The 22,688-nt window shown below is 40.1% G+C and overlaps 2 protein-coding genes across 2 annotated transcripts; one reads left to right on the top strand and one right to left on the bottom strand.

Moving 5' to 3' along the window:
- Positions 1–43: 43 nt before the first annotated feature.
- Positions 44–2,991, top strand: LOC124305812 (heat shock 70 kDa protein 14-like). The gene is made up of 5 exons (XM_046765675.1): positions 44–174; positions 376–456; positions 622–1,055; positions 1,135–1,939; positions 2,105–2,991. The coding sequence occupies exons 1-5, from the start codon at positions 109–111 to the stop codon at positions 2,243–2,245; spliced, it is 1,527 nt and encodes a 508-aa protein (XP_046621631.1). The 5' UTR covers positions 44–108; the 3' UTR covers positions 2,246–2,991.
- Positions 2,449–22,245, bottom strand: LOC124305808 (KICSTOR complex protein SZT2-like). Its single transcript, XM_046765656.1, has 25 exons — positions 21,929–22,245; positions 21,283–21,600; positions 21,138–21,215; positions 20,627–21,032; positions 20,284–20,504; positions 19,808–20,201; positions 19,457–19,706; positions 18,004–18,744; positions 17,642–17,841; positions 17,398–17,561; positions 12,225–12,540; positions 11,816–11,998; positions 11,142–11,738; positions 10,698–11,074; positions 10,010–10,112; positions 9,090–9,929; positions 8,735–9,014; positions 6,713–8,673; positions 6,533–6,627; positions 5,886–6,324; positions 5,409–5,796; positions 5,156–5,321; positions 4,799–5,015; positions 3,624–4,729; positions 2,449–3,545 (listed from the first exon to the last, which is right to left on the bottom strand). The coding sequence occupies exons 1-25, from the start codon at positions 21,971–21,973 to the stop codon at positions 3,411–3,413; spliced, it is 10,020 nt and encodes a 3,339-aa protein (XP_046621612.1). The 5' UTR covers positions 21,974–22,245; the 3' UTR covers positions 2,449–3,410.
- Between the last annotated feature and the right edge of the window lie 443 nt (positions 22,246–22,688).

The raw sequence follows: 22,688 nt of genomic DNA, 5'->3' as shown, positions 1-22,688 counted from the left end.
AGCATGTTTTGATCGGCATCTGTGATCTCGCCGAAAGTCGTAACCACGGTGTCGTAACTGATCGTGAACCGAATCCCGTTGCTTCGTGCTTCTACAGAATGTACAAACATGGCATCGGTAGCCGCATTCGGTCTTTATTTAGGAAACACCTCAGCCTGTTTGGCGATATTTAAGGTAAATTGTGACTGGATAATTTCTAGCATAACTGGATATTTTTTGACGGGCGGGAGGCGCATTTTCGTCTCATAATAACCAGTCAGTTTCAACCATTTTATCACTGGAAGATGACCGCATGTATGACACATGGACGCGCTGCCTCGTTCTAACCTAGCCAAAACGTCACATCAATAACCCTGATTCAATCAATTTTCACAGGATGACAACGTTGACGTCGTCGCAAACGAAGCCGGCGAGCGAGTCACCGCGGCTGTGGTCGCCTTCAACGAAACCGAAGAGGTGAAACTCTATTTTACGGCATATCTATAACATTTTTAGGTTAGGATCTGCTCTCGCATCCTTTCTTTCGCTAGTTTGCCTTGAATTATTCGCTCCCCTGCCACTAGTGTTTTATAAATTTATCCTATTGCAGCGTTGTAACGTCTATCCATTACAATTTTCAAGGTGATCGGCTTGGCGGCCAAGGCCGGACTTTTCAGGAATGGTCCGGTCTCTGTATTGAACAATAAGAGATTAATGAATAAAAACATTGACGAGACGGAGCTGGAGTTAGCAGTAAAGAGTAGCACCTGTAAAATAATAACAGAGAAAGACACAGTACAATATTTAATAAAGAGGAATGAAAGGATGGAGAAAATACTTCCCGTCGAAGTTGCAACTAGAATATTCGAGGTCATGTACAGTATTTCCACTACCGCAGCACATGATGACAATGAGCACAACGTCGTACTTTGCGTTCCGCTCAGATTCAGTTCTGCTAGCATTCAAATGTGGAGCAAATCTGCCTCCTCTGCTGGGTTCAGAGTTCTACAAGTTATTAGCGAACCTGCGGCTGCGTGTTTGGCCTATGGGATTGGTCAAGACAGAAAAGAGTCAGGGTTTGTAGTTATTTTCACAAGCCTGAAGGCTCGCTCCCAATCGTACAAGGAGCTTGTTATCATTAATTTTATTTCACAGATACGTGCTAGTCTACAGAATAGGAGGTGTGAGCAGTGAGATCACGTTGGTCAAAGTAGTCAGTGGCATATACCAGATTGTATCGACGTCGTACTACCACGATTTAGGTGGTAACAAGTTGACGAAAATTTTAGCTGAATATTTGGCAGGCGAGTTCATGAGTAAATGGAAATTGGATCCAATGGAGAGCAGGAGATCAATGTCAAAGTTGAATATAGCCGCAGAGACGTGTAAACATGTTTTGTCGACAATGTCGACAGCGCACTGTTTTGTAGAATCTTTGTGCGACGGAGTTGATTTTAGCTATAACATAACTAGAGCTCGTTTTGAGAACTTGATAAATTCAAATATATCGGAGTATATTGCACCCGTCGACAAAATATTAAAAGAAACAAAACTGGGCACAGATGATATAAGCAAGATTATACTCAGCGGAGGTACAATGAAGATTCCAAAACTTCAGGAGAAAATTGGCGCCCTTTTCTCTAACGGTGAAGTGTGCAGTGGAAAATGGAGCCCTGACGAATGTATGGCGATAGGTGCGGCTATGCAGTCAGCCCTTCTGCTTTCCCATGGAACGTGGGATGAGAGTTTACAATCCACAAACATGGAAGTAAACGCCTTGCAGAAATCCCTTTACATACAAATCGAAGAACTCAAACCAATTATTATACCGGCAAAAACAGTCGTACCTATAAAGCTACAAACACGTATAGACGTACCTGAGGTCAAAGATGGAAAAATAAACCTCAAAATATACGAACAAGACTCGGAGGATGTAGCAAGCCAAAAAAAAATCGGACTGGTAAGAATTGATATAGTGCAAAATTCTGACTGCTTACTTTTTCTCATATTGTTGTTTTTTTTTGGTCCAAGCCAAGAGCAGTTGCCAGCAAGTGAATATTTTTCAAATGTATACTGTTCTTTGAAACATCTCGTGTGATCGTTTATCTTTCATTGTCATTTTCAGATTTGCATACCAGCCAACAGCGGAGCTCAGCTGAAAGTTGATACGGATTTAACCGAGGCCAGTTTACATGTAAATATAACTGATGCTAAGTCTGGCCAAAAATCATCGTTTCGTTTTGGCATACATGAAGATGATTCCTAACTAAATTTGACCACTTAGAGTTTTAACTTATGTAATTATATTATTAACTGCCCTTAATTACTGTTGAAATTTTAATAAATTCAGCAATCATTTCGTAAGTAAAATGTTCATTTGCCATTTCCTGAAATTAATAAATTATTAGATATCACAATAATTTCTATACCTCAGAACGGGCATAAATTTTTGGTATTGAAACAGCATAATAACACTCAGCACGCATTTAGTAAAACAAAAATATACATATATATATATATTTACTATTTACATTTTAAATTATACAGGCAGTGGTAAGTAAAGTTATTATTCTGCAAAAGTAAATGTCGTTGAATAGTTTTGGGGTAAAGTAAGTACGCATTAAAATTATAAAAATTATATATTATTTTTCCTGCGATTCAACGTTCGTTTTCTTCAATCTTTAACAAATTTCAATATCAAGCAATATTTGACACATCTGGTTGTGTAAATTACGCTGATTAGAAATTTTTATCACTTTTCTAGAATTGATGCAAACGTTGATTTGGTGTATTTCCGTCAACTTTTTAGCGCTATGGGCTCACGATTTAAAGCTTAAACTGCATAACTCAGTAAAATAGCTTTGTAATTCGAATTTTTTTTGATCATTTCTTGTAGTGTATTCTTGTATAACTAACATTTTCTATTATCAATGAAATTCACTTCAAATTGAGTCTCGTTGTAACTATTGCTTGTATTTATAAAAGGACAATTTTATATAAAAACAATAAAAATGCTTAAAAAAATTAAATAATAGAATGACGACAGTCTTTTTCTATGGCGAGAATCAAATATCGACAATGCTAATAGGTATCTGAATCAGTACAATTTCTCTAACATAATTTCAATTATAATTTACAAAGAATATGAATCTCTACTATTCTCTTCTATATTTTGATTGTTTTACTTCAGACATTTTTATAACCCTTTAGAATTGATGGTAATTATACTTATATATAAATTATTACATCTTTGTCAAAGTGGCAAGTATCATTATAATATTAATAATAGTAATTTTACAGGTATCAAATAATTACATCTACTCGGCATTGAAAATCTAAAATATCCTGTCGATCGTTTTCTGCTTCCACTTTATGTACAATGCTTAATTATATTATTCTACAGTGAGTTCTCAAATGTTATCATACTTGGATTATTGGCTGCAAAGTCCCATCCACAGATGAAAACAGCATACATTTACAAAACCTTCTATCAAACTGTATACGTCGCCCAAATTGAATGAAGACGTCACAAGGTCAGCAGGCTTTCTATACACTGCGCACAGTTCCTGAAAAAATGTCATAAGTCGACCAAGAACAAGAAATTTTGAAACCTAAGAAACGATGCGCTGATATTTTTTACTCACCCCTCGTGAAGTGTGGAGATCTATGGTTAGCATCATGAACGCATGCAGGTAACTCGGATGAAGTACAACAACATGGCTAACGTTGCCATCCGGTGCATTGAAGAGTTTATGATGATCCTGGTATTTGTTTATCAAGACTTTGGCCAGAGCCTGGTACCAAGTTAAAGGCTGGCTGAGCAACAAGCTGAGTCTCGGATCTATTTTAGAGAGTGGTTCAACCTGTGCCAGTGTACAGAGTTCGGTAAACTCGAAATAGTTCATTACAGATCTATTCTCAAGAAGTTTATTCCAGAGTAAATGCGTACGGCATTGAAGAGCCCCGTCTTTTATCATAGTTGTGATTCTTGCCGTCGCTGCGTGTGCCTGGGACATGATCATTTGTTGCATCAGCTGTTCATGCGACGAATAGTACCCTAAGTAATTAACGGACTCCTGTCGAATTTGTACCAAGTGGGACGATGTGGTGGCAGGAGCGTTAGGAAGGCTTGGATTTTGGGTTAAAGGTGAGCTGGGAACTGGTGGGGGAGTCGGAGCTAGAGAATTGTTTACATCAATTGGGTTATCGGTCTTGAGCTGCTCTGTGAGTTCCGTGTTAGTTGGATCTTGGGTTTCGCTCGACTCAACGGAGCTGGTCAATAGTTCCGTTTTCGAGGTTTTATGCTGCAGCGACGGTACAGGTGAGACTGGACTGGAGCCTGATGGGCTTTCGGCATGTGAGTTGTTGATCGATCGTGATATGCTGTAAACCGTGCGAAATTTTCCAAGCTTATTGTTCTGAACCTCCTTTTTCGGGTAGACTTCCCTCTTCCTCGTCAGCATCAAGTAGTACTTCAAAGTTATCTCTGATTTTTCCAGATTCGGTGGCTGCTCCAGCCTTGATACTATCAGAGTGATGTCAAAGTCGTTGGTGTGTTTCATATCCTGCGCGTCGCAATAACTGACCAAGGGGGTACTCTGCAGTCTTACTAAAATGAACTCGTTCTCTTTGTTCTCGTTGGAATCGCGCGACATACCTAAAACTTGCATACCGCATGCTTTCTCGTTTGACAGAAGATACGAGTACAGGGTTCGCGCCGGCGTCGCTAAGTTACTCACAGTCACTGTATCTGCAAAGCAAATCGTGAAAATAAATACAGCAATCACTGGCTGGGAATTTACAGGGCTCAATTACTCACCGCTGTAGACAAGATTTCTAGCATAATTCGGAGCTTTGCTGTAGTATTTCATAAAATCGTCCAAGAAATAGGTCAAGTCGTAGTCTTCTCGTAAAGACCACAAGCCGTTCCCAGCGATATACGAATGGATACAGCGTAGGTGAAAGTCATACGTGAACGAATGAAGATGCATGTCAATTTTTACCTTGTCACAGGCATCGACGAAACTGAGCATAAACTGAAACAATACGTACAAGGATACTGTTATTGAAGTTGTGTTTTACACAGTGGTCACGGTAATTTCTCGCCAGGACTGAAAAAATTCGACCAAAAAGTGAAAACCGTCATTTTTCAGTGAAACGTATCCTGACGACTCACCTGATTTACTAGAGCGCTGCTTGATTTTGTTTGAAGTCTGCTGCATTCGATCACCCGTACCTTGGCTATGAAGTACGGTTCACGCATCAGAACTTCGAACAATAAAATACCACCTAGCATTGATTTTTGCAGGTAGCATGTGTGATGCGGATTGTGGCCTTGTTTACTGCAATCGATTACATTGACATTTAACAAAGACAGCAAAAAGGGTAGCGAAATAAAAGAGAAAACAATCGTAACACGAATTTCCTACACTTTTTTTGAGGATTCGACTCTGACTGAATTGAATCCCAACGTTTGAAGATACTGTTTATACTCCATCAGCATGGTGATGCACAGCTCTCTGTGCCACTCGGTGATCGTTGCATTGGAAGTGAGGCTTGCAGTTTTGGATTGAGCCTGAGCATTCTGAGGAGACTGTTGCTGAACCATTGATTGTAGAGTGGCGGGGGGCTGAGAGAGAGAATGATCTCTGCTGGCGGCAGACTGCAGTCGCCATTTCGGCAGGAAAAGAAGTGGTGTATGGCAGTAATGAATCAGCCGAGAGTGCTGCTTGAACAGATTTAAAGTAGCTTGGGAGATTGGGATATTCGAATTAGCCGCGCGGCTCTGCCACATTTCACCAAGGCACTTAAAGTCCTCTGGAAGAATAAAAGACAACGTTGATTGAGAATCGTGTGCAAAATGAAAGAACTTTCATACTTTCAATACACAATTCCGGAGATATGACCTTTGGCTTTTTTTTCTCGCTGACGCACGTCCTGCAGATGATAAGCTGCTCTCACCACGGCGTCTGTCGCGCTGTTTACTGGGTGTGGACTACTCGGTTTAGCGTCCCTCAGGACTTGAGATATGCGAGGATTCCATGACAGGGTTGTTGTTTTTCCAATGTTACTGCGATTCGAGCTTCGAGGCCATTCTTTGCCGTCGTTATGTAAGTCGTTTGGAAATTTGGTCAGAGTTTCCATGTCGGTTATTTGATAGTACGACGGATTTCTGTCCTCCTGAGGGAAAGCCGGTGCTGGCTGATGGTGGAATATTCCCAATTTCTGCATCACTATATTCGTAAATAAACTTGATCTCGACGACAGCCATGTGCCAAGATTCGTCACTTGCTTAGTCAACTTCTCGGAACGTTCCTTCGACCAGTTGTACATGTAGATAATAATCTGTAAGTCAAACAGAGGAAGAAAATTACAGATACCTTGAAATTATTGATTGAAGAGGATATTGCGCTACAAGATTTGAAGTATTCAGATTGTGTAGGCAGAGAACTTCAATTTTGTAGAACTAACATATTTTTTAGAGACCCATCGATTTTCGTAATAATTCCATGATTATAAAAATAAAAATAAAACGAAAGTATTCAACACTCACGTTATCGCTCTGTATTTCAGCAAGCAGGAGGCGTTGTCTAGGAACAAAACTAGAGTCCAAAATCAGAGGGTTGAATTTCTGGAGCAATTTTTGACCTGCAAAATGAAAAAGGATCGTAAAAATTTCGAATGTCTTTGTACACACGGTGAAAGAGTGATCACAAATGAAACGTTGGCTTACTTTTAGGCATCAACATTTCAGGTTCGATTGTTTTGCTATGCGAAGCCTTCCATTGATAAAAATTTCTGGCAATTAAGAGACATTTTATCGGACTTTGATCTTCCCTGGTTAAATCGCACGGTACATATACTGTTGGGTCGCTATTATCATCCTTGACGAAGGACATCCAAGAGCTGCTGACACTCTCCATGCTTTCTGACATGTGAAAAGACTTTGCCATGTGAATCTCTTCGTGAGTTGGGTTGGTATCGATGAACGGCTGGCGTCCGGATAGGACAAAGGTCCTAGAAGATGTGTCAGGTGCGTGACCGCGAATCAAATTCTGCAGTTCTTTAGCGATGACAGGAATCGGGTGTCGCCTTTGCATGACAACTATGTGTTTTTTGACCGCAGGTACGTTGGTCTGTAAAGCAAACTGAAACCAGTGGTGCAGTGTAGTGCAATAAACTTGATGGAGTGCCCCGTCTTCGCCTACCTCGTACCTGTTCAGCTGGATAGCATCCAAAATTGAGGGTTTGTATTGTTTATTCTTCACTGGCGTCTGAGTTTCTTTGTGCGCTACTGTACAATCGAATGGAACTTCGTTGGGCAATTCTTCCGTGAGAACAGTGGGTAAGATTTTATATTCCGTGACTAAATCCCAAGTGGCATGCCTGGCTGCGGAACGCAATTTTTGGGTCAAAGATTCCAAGTTCACACGGCCCTGTTTCCAAATTCTGAATTCGATCAGCGCCTCGGGGGACAAATCTGGCTGTAATTTGCCATCGTACAAAGAGCTGGAAACAATTGCTTGAAAATGCTCAACAGTGAACGGATGAGGAAAGTCAGAATCCAGCCATTCTTGTTTACTCGTTGTTATCAAGTCCCCGCTGGCGTTGACGATCCCCACGGCTATGCAAGCGATTCCTTTACTGCCGCTGGATTGGCTTTGATTGTATAAAAATATGTCTGATTCGGGAACTCTTTTGCTAGAATCTTTGGTGTAGTCTTGAAAATGATTGTGGTTTCTCGAGTCAGTGTATTTTGGATTGTGCAAAAATTGTAACAGGTTTTGCCGCAGGTAGTATCCCAAGGCTTCGATGTGAGGTAAACAATGTGGTGGCACTAATAACTGTACGACATTTTCTGGAGGCTGGTATTGTTTCTGAATGAAGTGCACGTCTGCCGGGGTCAACTTGCACATAGGATTCCTGGCGAGCATGATGGACAAAACTTCCAGCACAGCGTCGTCTAGGCGATTCTGCAGGACCTGAACAAGTTCGCATTTTACTGCAGGCCCGGCATCAGAAATCCCATAAACCATGAGGATTATCAGATCGTCAGGCTTGTTCAGTAGGTCGCTTTCCTTTTCACCGAAGGATCGGACTCTCGGACGAGTATCGTTTGTCCCCAAAACGTCTCCTTCTTTTCCTTTGGATTGGGACAACGAGGTGATGCTGCTGCTCCTAGAGACGACTAGTTTTTCATGACTTTCCGAGAGCTTATTCTGCAGAGGTTTGACCTCGCTTATCTGCTCGTGTAATCTCAGGTAAAACACGTTCTCATTGTTTTCCTGATAGACAAACATGTTGCTGCGATTGTTCACAGAAAAACGATTCAACACCGCGTGGAGAGCTTTTATTCCGCGAGAAAGTCCAGGTTTCCCTGGCCCGGTTTTCAGTCTGGGATGAAGGCAGAATGGGACTTTCCATATTACGGGGCACCTGAACACGCCTGGTGACATATTGATCGAGAAAACTTGGTTTTGGTGCGTGGCGCCTGATTCACTACCCGTTTCACCTCGACACTCGTAGTCTTCGTTCGACTCTGGTTCCAGCAAGGAATCGCATGTTCGTGTATCGTGCAAGTTTTGCAGCAATAGGTACTGATTCACCCGTCGACATATCGCCTTTATTTCGGACATCACCATCTTCGGGATTTGTCGGTAACGATCGACCTCGGGACAAGCCAGTTCCAGGAACCTGGAGTCAGATGCAAAATCAGAATACATAGTATCGAGACATCAACTCGATGGAACCGTACCTGCAATGAAAGTACACGTAAACGAAATTATCTTCGACTTTTAATATGAGCCAAAAATTCGGCATCCGATTTCTTCGTTTGTCAAGATCGGTTAGCCAGTGGCAATCATCATCCGAATCGCTGCTGTCACCTTCGTATCCGTCATCGGTTCCAGTATGACCTTCTCCCACGCTAGATATCTCGGAATGACACCCTGGAGGGTCTCCGGAATCCGTTCCGCTCACTCTGGTTTCGATATCCTGCAGTTGTGGTTCTGCCATATCTTCCAGGAACGTGTCGTCTACATATTTAATTAGCATCTATACATGCTTGACCAATTGCATTCATGGAATATACGAAATAAAAGTTTTCTCACCGTTCGGGGCTACATTTTCCTCCTGGTTACTCGACTCACAATTAACTTCTACAGCGTCGTCACTGCAGCTTTGATTTTTTGTGAAATAAAAGAGAGTTCCTTCCTCGTTGATGCAGTACCGATCGATTTCCAATTTCCTCAATTCCTCCAGAAATTTCGGGCTACAATGTTCGGATGGAAAGACAAACTGCAGCGGTACTTTGTCCATTGAACAGCTTGGTCTCCCAGTGGATTCGGAAACGTGTCTTGCGACAAGATTCAGGGTATGTTCTGTAGGAATGGTTTGATCCAGCAGTGCTGTCGCAGTTTCATCCCTCAGCAGCCATTCGATCTCGTCGACCAACGTGCAGACTGCGTTGTGCTGTCTTCTGGGTAGATGTTGAATTCTGTCCTGTAAAGCGTCGGTGCCAGACATTTGTGTGTCATAATCAGGGCTGCTCTCGCTGTTTGTCGTAGTGCTGCCAGCCGAAGAGGCGCTACAGAACGAAGTAGTTCTCAACCCTGGACTGCGTTCCAGACTCACATCCAGAACCTTCCTCGGAAGATTGAGGCATATTATATCCAGGGTTATTTTCATTTCTGCCGGATTATGCTCCTCGAGCGGAGTTTCGAGCTTTTCTACGATATCTGTGAAGCAGGTTGGCAGCAGTTTCACCGGCGTAGTCGACAGACTGGATCGTGTATGCACCGAGCAACTGAGCTGCAAGAAAAGGGGTTGTTCTTGACTTGAACTATCGTCTTCCATTAAATCACAGCTTAGCGATTGTGTCGATGCTAGACTGGAAAGTTTACTTCCGTCCTGAAGACTTGCGCCAGGCCATGTCGAGTACAACTGATTCCCTGTGACGAGAAAAAAAGGTATTAATACATTAGCTTCAGTCGCTTCATCAAGGCTTCAGGTTGATTAGTTGAGTTAGTACCGTTTTCGTTTCCACGGTCTGCCTTACGATCGATAATTTCTGAGGGGAAAACCAGGCCATCCACGTCTTCTTCACTGTCGCACCTCAGGAGGTCCATTCTCTCCTAAAAAAAAAACAAATCAAGTTTTCGTTGAGTTTTTGATTGTTCCACATTGCAAATTAAATACCGAACAGAAAACTTTGAAATTTATGACCATTAGCCGCTTTAATCAACTATTTAATAATTCAACAACAATCCTAGGTCCCAAACCCTGGTTAAAAAAAACTTTTGAAAATTTTGCATCATGAAAAGATTGTAAAGAAGTCTGAAGCTGGTATATTGATATCCAAATGAGAAAAGTAAATCGCAATCTAAACCTTTACAATCAAAACAAAATTATTGTACAACCTACCCAGACATGTTATCTTTTGCTCAAATTCTAGCTATGTTATAGAAAAAATTCAATATTTAACATTAGTTTGTTAATATCATGTTAATTACTATATTATAAGCAATGAATTCTAGTGCCAGACGAGAGCACGGTTTTTATGAGAATCTGTTGCTGGTTGATAGGAGCTTAAATCCAGTAACATCTATTATTAAGCTAGAGATTGTAAAATTTTCTAGCAATAAAAATATTCACTCAATATTCGCATTTTCTACGTTGATTATTATATTGCGGAGCACGAAGAAAATTTGATATTTTACCATTTTGTCGAAATTCCAGTGTAGAGAGCAGAAATAAAATTCCGGATGAGCCGGTACAGCTCTGAAAGCACTGTTCATTATTTTTTCAAACTTTTCTGTTATCAATTGATGAAGGTGCTTCACAACATTGCAGGATAGCGCAGCACGCGAGGATTCTGGAACATTTTCAGTGGCCGGACTTAAATGTTGACAAACCGAGCGCAAGTAGTTTGTTATGTTAATTTCTATGAGCGCTTCTTCGCACTGCTCAACCGCCGCTTCCATGTCTTGATAACTCAACGGACGTTGAAGAGCGAGTGATTTGTACACAGCGACAACGTAGCACTGACAATGAGCCAACTGAAGCAGCTTGCAATGCTCGATCATGCTTTTGTGATCTGAAATAAAAGATCTGGATACAGATTCGTATATAGAAAAATGTATAACAATTTACGGTTCCATTACCTCCCGTAATGTTGTCGGAGTCGTCGCTCTTTGGCTCTGGAGAAGAAGGTTTGGTATCGGCCCCCGATTTCAGGGTGATGAAATCTTCTCCGACCAATTGGCCAGATTTGTACGTATGGTCCTGGTAAATATCTTTGACTCGCGAAGAGTCGAGTTTGTTGACCAGGGTGTCGATTAGCGTTGCTAACGGACAATCGTAAACGTATATGGGCAGAGGCGGTCCTTGTTTGAAGTTATTTAGAGCAGATTCACAGCGTTCGCTGGGCCTCGGTGTACTTAGCATTGTCGCTGTTGGGCTCGAAAGATTTGAGCATACGTCCAAGGCGTGAGAACTACCTACGCTTTTTACCGATCGTGAAGGAGTCAAATTTTTATCATATTCTCCAGCATTAATTGGTAGTGGATCGTTCTCGTCTGTACAATCTGTGTGACTGGTATTCTGGTTGCTCTGCTCGTTGGGAGAGAAAAGTAAGCGCAAGTCTTCTTCTGACGACGGAAGTATTGTGATAATAACGTGCGTCACGCTGATACCTTTGACAAAGCATCTCCAAGTCGGTCTTCGAAAATTTGTCATTGATCCATTCATGTATTCTTTGCCTGAAATAACAAATTTCCATAAACTATAGAGTCTTTGCTGAGAAAAAACAGATGTTTCATACGTCAAATAAACTTGCCTAAATGTGGTGGAATGCTAAGCTGTGAAGCGTCGTATCGAGGTCGTGCTAACAGCATTTCTGTAAACCTCTGCGATTCGTCGGCAGTAAATATCAATTCTCGATTATGAAGCCGCTTAATGTGCTCTATGAGCCCTTCGACCAAACACTTGTTAGCTCCTTCTCTTTCCTCGCCGTTCGGTCCTAAAGAAGATACGTTACCATATAAGTTAACAAAAAAATATTTTGAACGGCAACAAATGAATTACCTATTTTAGAATTATTCTCATATTCTCTAAGTGCGAAAATTTTTCCAAAAATCTGAGGCACGTGCAACACTCTGAAGTTGAAAAACGAATTCTGATACTAAAGTATGAATTCCCTGGTGCAAAACTAAAGAGTTATTGAATTTTCTTAATTGATAACGGACCATCAGAGAATATGGAAAACAAAAGCTCTGCTTGCTGGCACTTGGGTAAGATGTTCAAGACGTCGAAAGTGAATGGTATCGACCGTATTCGATCATTGGCATTAGATAGTTCTTGATTATACTCGGCAGGACTCGGCCTTCTTGTCGATCTGCCAGCTGCTGATCCAGTGCTAGTTTGATTCAACTGATTCGCAGTCAAAACTCCGCCTAATTGTATATCTCCACCAATCGTTTCGTTCAAAATCATTTGACTTAATAAATTCAGGTGTTCCAAAGTCAGAAGCGCGTTAATGCATTCTTCGTCAACTTGAGCTATCTGAAATAACCATGAAAAAATAGGAAAGGTTTTAGGATATTTTAATTGCATCAATTTCTTACAGTAAAAAAATCTCTTGACAAACATACAACAGGCCTTGCTTTTGATGGTAAAATCAGTGTCACAGTTATTAAAAAATTATCGTTTACGGTGTCGCATTGTAGAGAAAGAACAATGAATGTGCTTCTATACGTAACGCTAAGTAAATTGTGGAAAATGTTTATTCCGCCTGAATATTGTCATCTCGTTTATCTAAATACAATACAAGGCGAAGAAAAAAATTGAAACATCATGATCAGGTAGATTTGCGAGAGAAAAACATTTATTACATACAATCGTACTCTTACATGCATGGATAATAATAAACAAAGATAGAATAATAGTGTCAAACTAAAAGTAAAGTCATTTCGCTCTTGTTAATAAAGTGTAGATATTTACAACGTTAATAAGCGCAGGTATCGCAAAAGTCAAATTAAAAAATAAATAATTTTCATTCATTTTTTGATTGAACGGTAATTGGTTTCTCTCGAACGGATGCGGTGAGGAATCTGTTCTGTTAGTGGAGTTAACGGCAGCCAGGAATAAGTTGGAGGAGTTGAATCTCACTTTAACACAAAGCGAAGAGACCACTACTCCACTTGAACCTCGCCACCTACGATATTTCAACTTTAGTGCAGCTGAAATTTCACCGCAAGGTCGCCTAAGTAATACTCGCCATGGTATGAATTGTAGATGGAAGTTAATCTGATGTACCAAATGGTCGATAAAATTCATGGGAGAAAAATTGGAACTGCGATAAATTAGCCATGCGTAACCAATTTGAGTTCGCGTAAGTCTTTGCGAGTCTTAACACATAGATAATACACGACACATCATTTTCATAATAAACCAAAGTTAAACCAAAAACACAAGGATTAAAAAAATCGAATTAAAATCTATCAGACAATTTTGATCATTTTTACTAGAAGTTTAGACTAGTTTAACAGTAATTTCTGAGCCAGATTATCTTCAAAGAATTGGTGTACGTCACTCCTTTGAATCGCATCTTTAAATTGTCTTTTCGTGAACGTTGGTTTACACTGTTCTTCATTTCCTCTAAATATAACAAGACCGCCAAGCTGCCGAGGGAAAGTCGCATGACTATGAGCTGGAAGAGTTAGATCTGGCAGATTTTTGGAGCTCAGTGACTCACTGCCTAGATCCCCACTTCCAACTAAAAGTCACACGGGTTGTTATCCAGGAACCGAAGAATCGGAGGTTTTTATAGAAGAAATTTCTTGAGACAAAGATGACAACCACCACCTGCGTAACGCAGCACAATATTTACTCCGAGATATTCTTTTCGCCGAAATTCATCCAATTTTTCGGATAGCGAAGCACGGAAGAGTCTTACAAAAAAAAAAAAGAAAAAAAGAAAAATGAATCCGGGGTAATAACTAAGAGACGAGTAGTTGAACAGAATAACGAAGTATTGATGTTAATTTGACACCAGTGAAGGATATAAATTATCTTTTAATGCTGACTTATTGATTGATTTGAAGATAGTTTCAGCGATTTCAGTGAAATTTCAGACAAAATTAGAGGATAACATCTGCAACTAAACTTGGAAAATGGCTTTAGAGGTTCAAGAATAGTTTGATACCATTTCCTTTTATACGACGCACTGATCGATTTGAGTTGGAATAAATAAATGAAAAAATTAAAGTTATCGTAACACCTCTTCGTTGTTCCGTTCTTTATTCGTGAATAATTCACTTTCATTTGCTCGTTCTTGTTTGAAGGTAAACTTTTTTCAACACATTAAACCGTTCGGTGCGGCGTGAAGAGCTTGCGATGAGAGACGTCCCCTTAGTTGCACGAGTTGCACGGATTGTCGAGCTCGAAGAGTGAAGTTTACATCGATATCGATAACCAAGAAATAGGTACTGTACGACGATAAAGGAGGAGGATTGAAAAGTGGACGACTAGTGGGGCCAGGTGATGTTCTGGGCCCTATTTATACCTGTTGGAACTGATAGGTGAACCCCATTCGGGGTCCCTGGAGTCGATAACCAGCCCCACCTCGATACTGATAAGGATACGACGTGACAGACGCCTAGCTGGGTCAAAATCCATCATCGCCTTTTCTCCTCGATTTTTATCACAGACTTGATAATATCGATGAACGGTAATTGAAAATTTCATTTATTACATAAAAATGATTCGCGTACTGTCAGTTTATATTCCTATGAAACGTGCCAGTTTCAAATCTATGAATCCCTGAGTCATATATTGACAAAACTATGCCGCAATTTATTTTACTTTTGTAAATATCTCACGGTCAGTTGTTATCAGTATAAAGCGTGCGTTAGAGGTTTCTATTCGTTGCAACGAATTGTCGAAACGTTTGGTAATTGAGACTCGTTGATTTTTCAGGATCGAAACGAGAAATTGTTTTTCTTTTCTTTACTTTTCTTTTCCAAGGCAATGAAGATTCGGCAACTGGTGCTATTACTGCGACCTATTTTCCGAGGAGAAAACCCTGTACCTATGGACTACGTAGCGCAGTGACCAAGAATTGGTGATTCAGTGTTTAGATATCATTTCGTACATATCGGTATCAGCTAAAGCTTGGCCAAGAGAATTAGGCAACGACTTAGGAAATATTTAAACGTGTCTTGCGCCGAGGACGGAATTTAAGGTGATCCATATTGATTTATTTAGATGATAAATTCACTGATCGCTTGCCTAAACGGTCGATTTTTTTGTCTGATTTTTTTTGGTTGGTAATAGTAACTTTCCTGGAATGCCGTTAAGCGTGTTACGATCGAACAATCCCAATATTATTCAATCAACAAAAATGCGAATTAGCTGATCAAGGTTTGAATAAAAATAATTACTCAATGCTTATCGAACCTTTCTATCGTCATCTGCACTGGTCGACTTTGTAGATAGGTGATATCTCATTGCAGAGATTTTTTCAACTGATTATTTACACTTATGTAAGTCTGAAATAGGTGGATATCGTTCTGAGTAGTACAGATTCCGAGAAGAACAATACGTACGAAAATTAATTTTTTTTTCTATTATATAAAAGTAGGTATCAGATACACTTGGATAACAATAAAAGGAAAAAAGAAAAACCTATACGATATGTAACGTAAGTGGTGTAAGATGCGAGTTAAATTTTATCTGTGAAAGTAAGTAAGTTACGCAAGGTGAGAGTTATGGCAAGGGATGAACCAGTGGACAAAATTCAATGTGTAAAACCAATAGACTGCACAAACTTTGGTAACTGCGCGGCTAATGTTTGCAGAGAGATAGATAGGTAGACGTACCTACCTGACAAAATAAACCACTTCAGAACGCCACTAGCCCGGATAAGTTTTTATGTTATTGATTACACAGTTTATCAAGACAGCTTAAGATAACTCCTGGCTAAAGGAACTCTGGAAACACTTTTCAGCTTGGCAAGCTTGTACGTTTTCAATTCGTTTATCAACCAGCGATATTATTACAGCGGAAAAAAAAAATTTTATATACACCTATATATTTAAATTATACATGTCTACATTAAACTGGTTGAAAAAAATTTACAGGTATTTTTTTTTCAAATCATCAATAATTGTAGGAGGGGGGAATAAGACATCTGTTGTAATTTTATCCTTTAATATTAATATTTATTGGTTCCTAAACGCAATTCATTATTTTTCATTTAGTTAACGTGAGAAAATAATTTTAGTTAGTTCCGAATTTTGAAGCTGAGTAATACGAAGCTATGCACGTAAATTTGCTTAAGGCGACAATTAATTGAATGACATGATTTTATAGTGGTTGAAATGGTTGAAAAAAAAAAAAAAAATTATTGTCTCATATTAATTTAACGGAAACTGAAAAATTGCGTTCAGAAACGACTAAATGTAAATATTAAGGGATTAAAACATAACAGGTGTCTTATTTACTTTTTCTACAAATATTAAACATGCGACATTGGAAAAAAAACAGTCGATTTTTTTGAACCAGTCTAATCTATATGTATACATGCAAATGCGCAGCTATGAGTTTTGTCTATGCTTTCAGTAATAAAAATCGATTTTTCTATACATTTTCCGCCAACTAATTCTTACTGATTTTTGTTAATCAGAAAAAGAAGCAAGAAAGCAGACAACGATTAATTAATTCTACCTTCAATCCTGATACGTGTAAATAAAAATATGACGCAACTGATGTATTCAAGGATTCGTCGATTAGCATCATTGATGTTAGTTTTGAAAATAGGGTATAAGGAGGCTGATAGGTTTTTTGATGAGGTGCCATAATTTCCTTATCAAGTCAAAGTAATCAGACGTATCGTCAGAAGGTTGTGTAACTAATGAACTGAGATATGATATCTTCGAGACTGGCCTGAGGAAATTGGTTTATGATATCAGTGCGCATTGGCTTGGAATGAATCAATCGACCCGGTTAATTCTTTGGGTATAAGAATTTTATCGGAAATATCTTATGTAATGGGACAGAAGATTCGAATAATTCTAATACGCCTGTAGATTAACTGGTTTTGAAAAAAGTAACGAACATTTCTCGCGATCCCGTTCGAGACAATTATCGGTTACTCGGAAAAAGCATTAACTACCAAATAAAATCAATTTCACGTTTAATAACTGTGACACAGATTATTTTCAAAATATTTTTACGTAATTACGGACCTCTTTGTATCGAATTTGACAAACAGATGTTTCCATTCTAGTCACCGCATAGAGCATTATTTCCAAAAGATGAATATTTTCAAAGTGAATCGACGACTGGGTTGTTATTCCTTAAATCCTGTATGCGGAGACCGAAATTTTACAGCGATATGATAACTAGAAATTAACTCACCGCATCCGGTATCTGGCGATATTGCAAGGCGTGCATGTAAGCGGCTGTTTGTTGTATAGGGAGCATCGTGTGGCCGCATTGAGGCTCGATCCAGACTTCTGTAACTATTTGGAAGTCACCGCAACCTTCCCCATCGTCGTTTCCAGCTTCTCCATCTCCGGTACCTGAAATATGTGAAACAACAGATCGATGACAATCTATAGCGGAATGAATTTTGTCCCTCATTTCCAATCTCCTCACATACCTTCGTCAGTGTCTTCGTCCGAGCCGCTATCTCGTTCTGATGAGGGAGGCGCTATTGTATGAGGCGGAAAAAGAACGTATTGAATGACGCAAGGATGTATTGCATTGTCGTTCGCAGGTCTTTGCATTTGCACCTCAAGCACCATGTTGATTATTCCAGCAGACGAATGGGCGAAACTAAAACCTTCCAAGAGCCTCATCCTAATGAAAAAAGACACTATAAGTTTCCTTCTTCTTGTGGGCAAGAAATAATACCTAATACGAGAGTAGACTTCACCTCCTTGAGGCACAAATTGCAAAATTACTCCGAAGCTTCCTGATTATGGAAATGAAGAATATAGAGCAATACATATATATACTTAATTTGTAATTGTTGATAGTATCCTGGCAATGGCGGTGACGTTTAGCCTGGGCCAGGCGACGTTAGGAACTGTTTGAATTACTGGCTTTTTTACAGCCCACAACCACCTGCTGTGATGGAGATACCTCGATAAAGTCGTGATCAAGCAGCCACCAGGTATGGGTGAAAATCTGGCAGGAATAGGCTGCGTGCCGTCAGGAAAAACGACGGTGTTCAGGTCGGTCGGCACGCGTTCGTATCTAATTAAAATTCGCTCCAAGGGTTTGCGCAGGATGATGCAGCACGGAGTTTCTCTCTGCTCGGTTGGTCGATTGGGCAGCGTTAACCTTGACAAACACTCGAGTAAATCGACGACCACATTGTGCCGAATGACGCCTTCTGTCCCGCCAGCAAAAGCTATGTTCAGTACTACACAAGGAGGCTTGCAGCTGACTCGTATTAACGAAAATGACACTGGCGGTTTGTCAATTTCCTTGAATATGAATTGCACGTATGTGTGATATTCGACGAGCACGAATGTCGCCCAGTTTTTCAGCATCGCGTACAAAACAGCCGCGGCTTGCCGACACTGAACACTTTGGAACCTTCCGCTCTGATTAGCAAGGTGGAGATGACGTGGCAATGGTCTGTCGTGAGAAAGCACCAGAGCAATCCTTTGGGAATGCATCCAGCGTGACCATTGTGACGGATCGAGAAGAATGACCGGTCGCCAAATTTGTCCAAACAACGAACAGGCTGGGTCGCTGAAAAGATGACGATGCTATTAGCCGATGCTCCTGAAGCCTTTGAGTCATAGTCGTAAGTAATTACCCATTTTATATCCTTTTTTTTTGTATATTTAGAGAACTTTTCAACATATTTCTTTGCGGTTTTGGTATTTCTGATAGTATACTAATAGGTTTTCAATACTCGAAAGTAATTATTACGATATAATGTAAATTATTATTGTAAGAACAGATTGATTGACAAAAATCATGAAAATTGAGAGAATAATTCATTCCCGGAAAAGTTACACCTCTACACTTAGACATGTTTTACATAAATTATAAGTTTTTGGGGTCGCTGATTACAAATCTGAAATGGGATGTTAAGAATTCAAGATGGCGGGCAAAAATTTCAAATTCGATCAAATCGGGAGAAAAAACTCCGTGTCTGGGTTTTTAGGATCGCTCAATACGAATCTGAAATGATATTTGGAAAATTCAGTGTGGCAAACCCAGTCAGCGACATCGAAAACTCTTGCACAGAATATTTTGACCGTACTTGATCAAATTTTAAGTTTTTGTTCACCATGTTGGATAGGCCATCTTGAATTTTTGAAATCTGATTTCAAATTCGTAATCAGCGATCCCAAAAATCATAGAATACTACCTCATTATAAAAGTTGACTCAGCACAATAATGTGTGACTCAAAGGGTTAATCGCCAGTTTAGTGTTAATATTTTAATCAATCACCTCAGCAATACTGAACTGCTTGACGGATAAGTGGGCAAATAAAATACAGGCATCCCGCTTCTGATCGTGTCAGGGACGTTGTACCAAGTCCACCCTGAGCCTGGAAACCAACTAAAGTGTGACAACATATCGTCACTATCTGTCAAAGAAGCGAGAGCTCCCCAAAATCTGGAAACAACACTCTGGCGGTATTGTGACTTGATGGGCTTTTTCGATACACAGGTCATGTCGTGAAGGAATTCATACGGTGCTGAGAAAAATGGAAAATGTTAATTTCTGTTAATTTCTGTTAAAAAAGATAGTCGAGTTGCACTTAACGGGAAATATTTGAACTTCAGGCACCATGCTCACCCTCAATAGTAATGGTGTAATGTATAGTGTTGGATACAGTTGGCAGTTTTGAGGGCCACGAGCAACTGATCAAATATTCCAAAAATACGTGAGTTTGCCAAGGCAGAACAAAGCACAATTCCAAGCAATTGTCCCGCAGTCCGACACGCTTGATCAGATATCCTTCGCGCAGTCGACAGCACAAGAGGCTGCTCAAAGTGCAAGTAACTTTGTCATCAATTTGTTTCTTCCTGAGCAATTGAGGAGGCCTGTTTCCATGAAACAACGGATTGCTGGTATGCCATTCATTCGGCCTAGACTGCATTTGCGACGGATCACATGTCATGGTTCGATATAGTTGCCAGCATAGAAAATTTCTATGATAAACGTTCATACTTGCTTTTTCGTCGAAACTCTATTCGAAAATACCCCTAAATTAGTTGTCTTTGCGGTATATTGAAATAAGGTCGATTTGAAACAAGGAAAGCATGACTTACAGCTTGCGGTACGAACGTCATGTAAGTGCCTAAAGTAGCTGTTGCCAAGAAACAGAGGAGGTCTTGGTATGGGACTAGAGCATTTGAGCAATGAGGGTGATAGGTGCTTCCCACGTGCAAAAAACTGCACGCCACTGTCGATGCACGTAACTGCTGAACCAAAGAGTCCAGAACATGCACATCGGTCACCCCTACAATACCATCCGACACTACAACCAGATCTGCAAGCAGCAATGAATGAAATTTAAACAGTATTCCTATGGTCATCCTACTTTTTTAAATTCCACTACGTCTTACGCCGTTATTATTTTTCATCTAATTTATGTGAAATACATTTACTCACTAGCACAACTACATTCTGGGAGAAGGGCGAGAGCGAGCATTCCATACCGCAGCATATTGATGAAACTGGCTTCCGGAGATACCATTGATATATTTTTTATGGAGTTGCTGTTACTCTGTCCCGCACATGTGCCTCCTTCCTCAAAGAGGCCACCAACTAGTCGCTCGCTCTCGGACCTCAGCGTTTCCAGCTGTTGATTAGCTATGGCCGTGACCAGAGCTACTCTGTCTTCGAGAATGTTCAATTGCTTTTCAACAAAGCGTGTAAGCAACGCCACATTTTCCATGTTCAGGAGCCAGCCCTGAACCAAAACTTGCTGTGCAGGACTAGTGAAAAATGGGGTGTGGGCTATCACAGTTACATATATCTCAGGTCTCATCACACGCTCACTTCCAGGGACCACAAACTGTAACGAAACATTAGAATCTTCAATCTCACGGCATCTCTATGATGGTAAAACTCGGCAAGGCTTGAGATTCGCTATGTGAATATGAACGGATTGCACACTCACTGGTCGCGTTATACCCTCCAGGCACCGTTTGGTAGCCATGTAAATTTCGTCCATTACTACTTCACCGTGTTGTATGTCCTGAAACCGAGTGAATTGGAAATGGTGACGATCTAAGTGTCAAGTCGCAGGTTCCAATTCTACTTACAACAGTGGAAAGTGAAGGGCTCAAGTCGAGACTGATTACGATTCTATACTTGTGAGCTAAGAAAACGAGCGACGTGTTTGTTGTTATTTTGTACTGATACCGATAGCTCGTCTCTCCTCGCCATAACAGCGGCGGTTCAACTGGCAGTGCAGAGATTATTTCCAGCTCTGGTATTTCCTCGTTATTGGCTCCGGGTCGCTGTATTGTTATCGTGGTATTCAAATGCTCCAGCATCCATTGAGCACGGACATTCCTCGAAATTGGAAAACCCTTTTTCATCAGCAGATAGACAGTTTCTGCTTCAAGAACGGCTTTTTCCTACAAAACAAAGAAATGGTATTTCCGTTTTTGATATTTTCAAATATCCCGCCCCCCGCCACGAATCAACATAACGATTCAGAACGAAAAAGAGACGAAACGGAAACAAAAAAGGATCAATTCGTCTCACTTGTCAACTTTAAATATAATAACGAAAGAATTGACGGAGTCTCAAGTCATGCAATTGGTTCAATAGATAAATATTAATTTTTAGGTTATGTTCAGATAATTATTACTTTTCTGTATTAAAAATATTTTTCTTGGTTCAGGGGGTTCAGGGAAAATATCACCGGGTCATATTGTGCAGAAATATGTTCATCATTCTTACCTCGTTTTCCGTGTCCGTCTCCATGGCTTCTGTATTTTTTTTCATCGGTTATTCAGTTCCATAATGATGAAGTACGCAGAGCGAACCACCAATGCCATACTTTAATATATTTACTGGCGTATGTTAGCGAGATATTGACAGCGCTGCAAATTTTTTTCAAGCATGTATGAGATTGTGCTGTTTATACTGATATGAGGTCAAAGGTCATGTATTTCTTGGTTTCTACACAAGTTTCCATATTTTCATTACTGAATAAACATAACCAAACATATGTTCGTGGACGATGGTCACTTGACGTTTCTCCCTTCCTGCCTCTCCCGCCCTCGGCGCTCGAACGATTCCAATGAGTTCAATTTTCATACAGTGACATCTGACGGACTTAACGTTCCTGATGTGTTTCCAAAATTGTTCAATGACGTAACGATAGATTGCGCCATTATCGCATTTTTCTCTGGAATTTGAAATTTCAAACGTTTCAGGGTCTCCAGTTTTTAGGCGCACAAAGTAAATTCAAAGAATTGAGCGTGGATCTGGAGGACTGATCCTCAACGCTGGCGACTATGGTATAAAAGGTGTGGAAGTCTGCACACTCGGAATTCTGGTAACCAAAATTGAACTTTGCAAACATAAGATTCATAACTAGATTAAAGTTAGTAAGATAGATGTAACGAAAATATACTTGAAGTTACTAATATTACTGAACTGTTTAAACAATATTGCGATTCTCGACACATACCTGTATAGAGAAAATTGTCGATTT

Source organism: Neodiprion virginianus, chromosome 5 (assembly GCF_021901495.1).
Source record: "Neodiprion virginianus isolate iyNeoVirg1 chromosome 5, iyNeoVirg1.1, whole genome shotgun sequence".
Lineage (NCBI taxonomy): Eukaryota > Metazoa > Arthropoda > Insecta > Hymenoptera > Diprionidae > Neodiprion > Neodiprion virginianus.
The sequence above is the reverse complement of the archived record's forward strand: the minus strand, read 5'-3'. Positions and strand labels throughout refer to the sequence as shown.

What these genes read in the sequence shown, in the direction of transcription:
- LOC124305812 (XM_046765675.1), top strand. Translation starts at nt 109, where the DNA reads ATGGCATCGGTAGCCGCATTCGGTCTTTATTTAGGAAACACCTCAGCC. An exon ending in CCTTCAACGAAACCGAAGAG is followed by an intron (nt 457 to 621) that starts GTGAAACTCTAT and finishes ACAATTTTCAAG; the next exon opens with GTGATCGGCTTGGCGGCCAA. An exon ending in CAAGACAGAAAAGAGTCAGG is followed by an intron (nt 1,056 to 1,134) that starts GTTTGTAGTTAT and finishes TTTATTTCACAG; the next exon opens with ATACGTGCTAGTCTACAGAA.
- LOC124305808 (XM_046765656.1), bottom strand. Translation starts at nt 21,973, where the DNA reads ATGAAAAAAAATACAGAAGCCATGGAGACGGACACGGAAAACGAG. An exon ending in ATACTATCAACAATTACAAA is followed by an intron (nt 17,842 to 18,003) that starts TTAAGTATATAT and finishes TTTTTTCATTAG; the next exon opens with GATGAGGCTCTTGGAAGGTT. An exon ending in TACGTGTACTTTCATTGCAG is followed by an intron (nt 8,674 to 8,734) that starts GTACGGTTCCAT and finishes ATCTGACTCCAG; the next exon opens with GTTCCTGGAACTGGCTTGTC.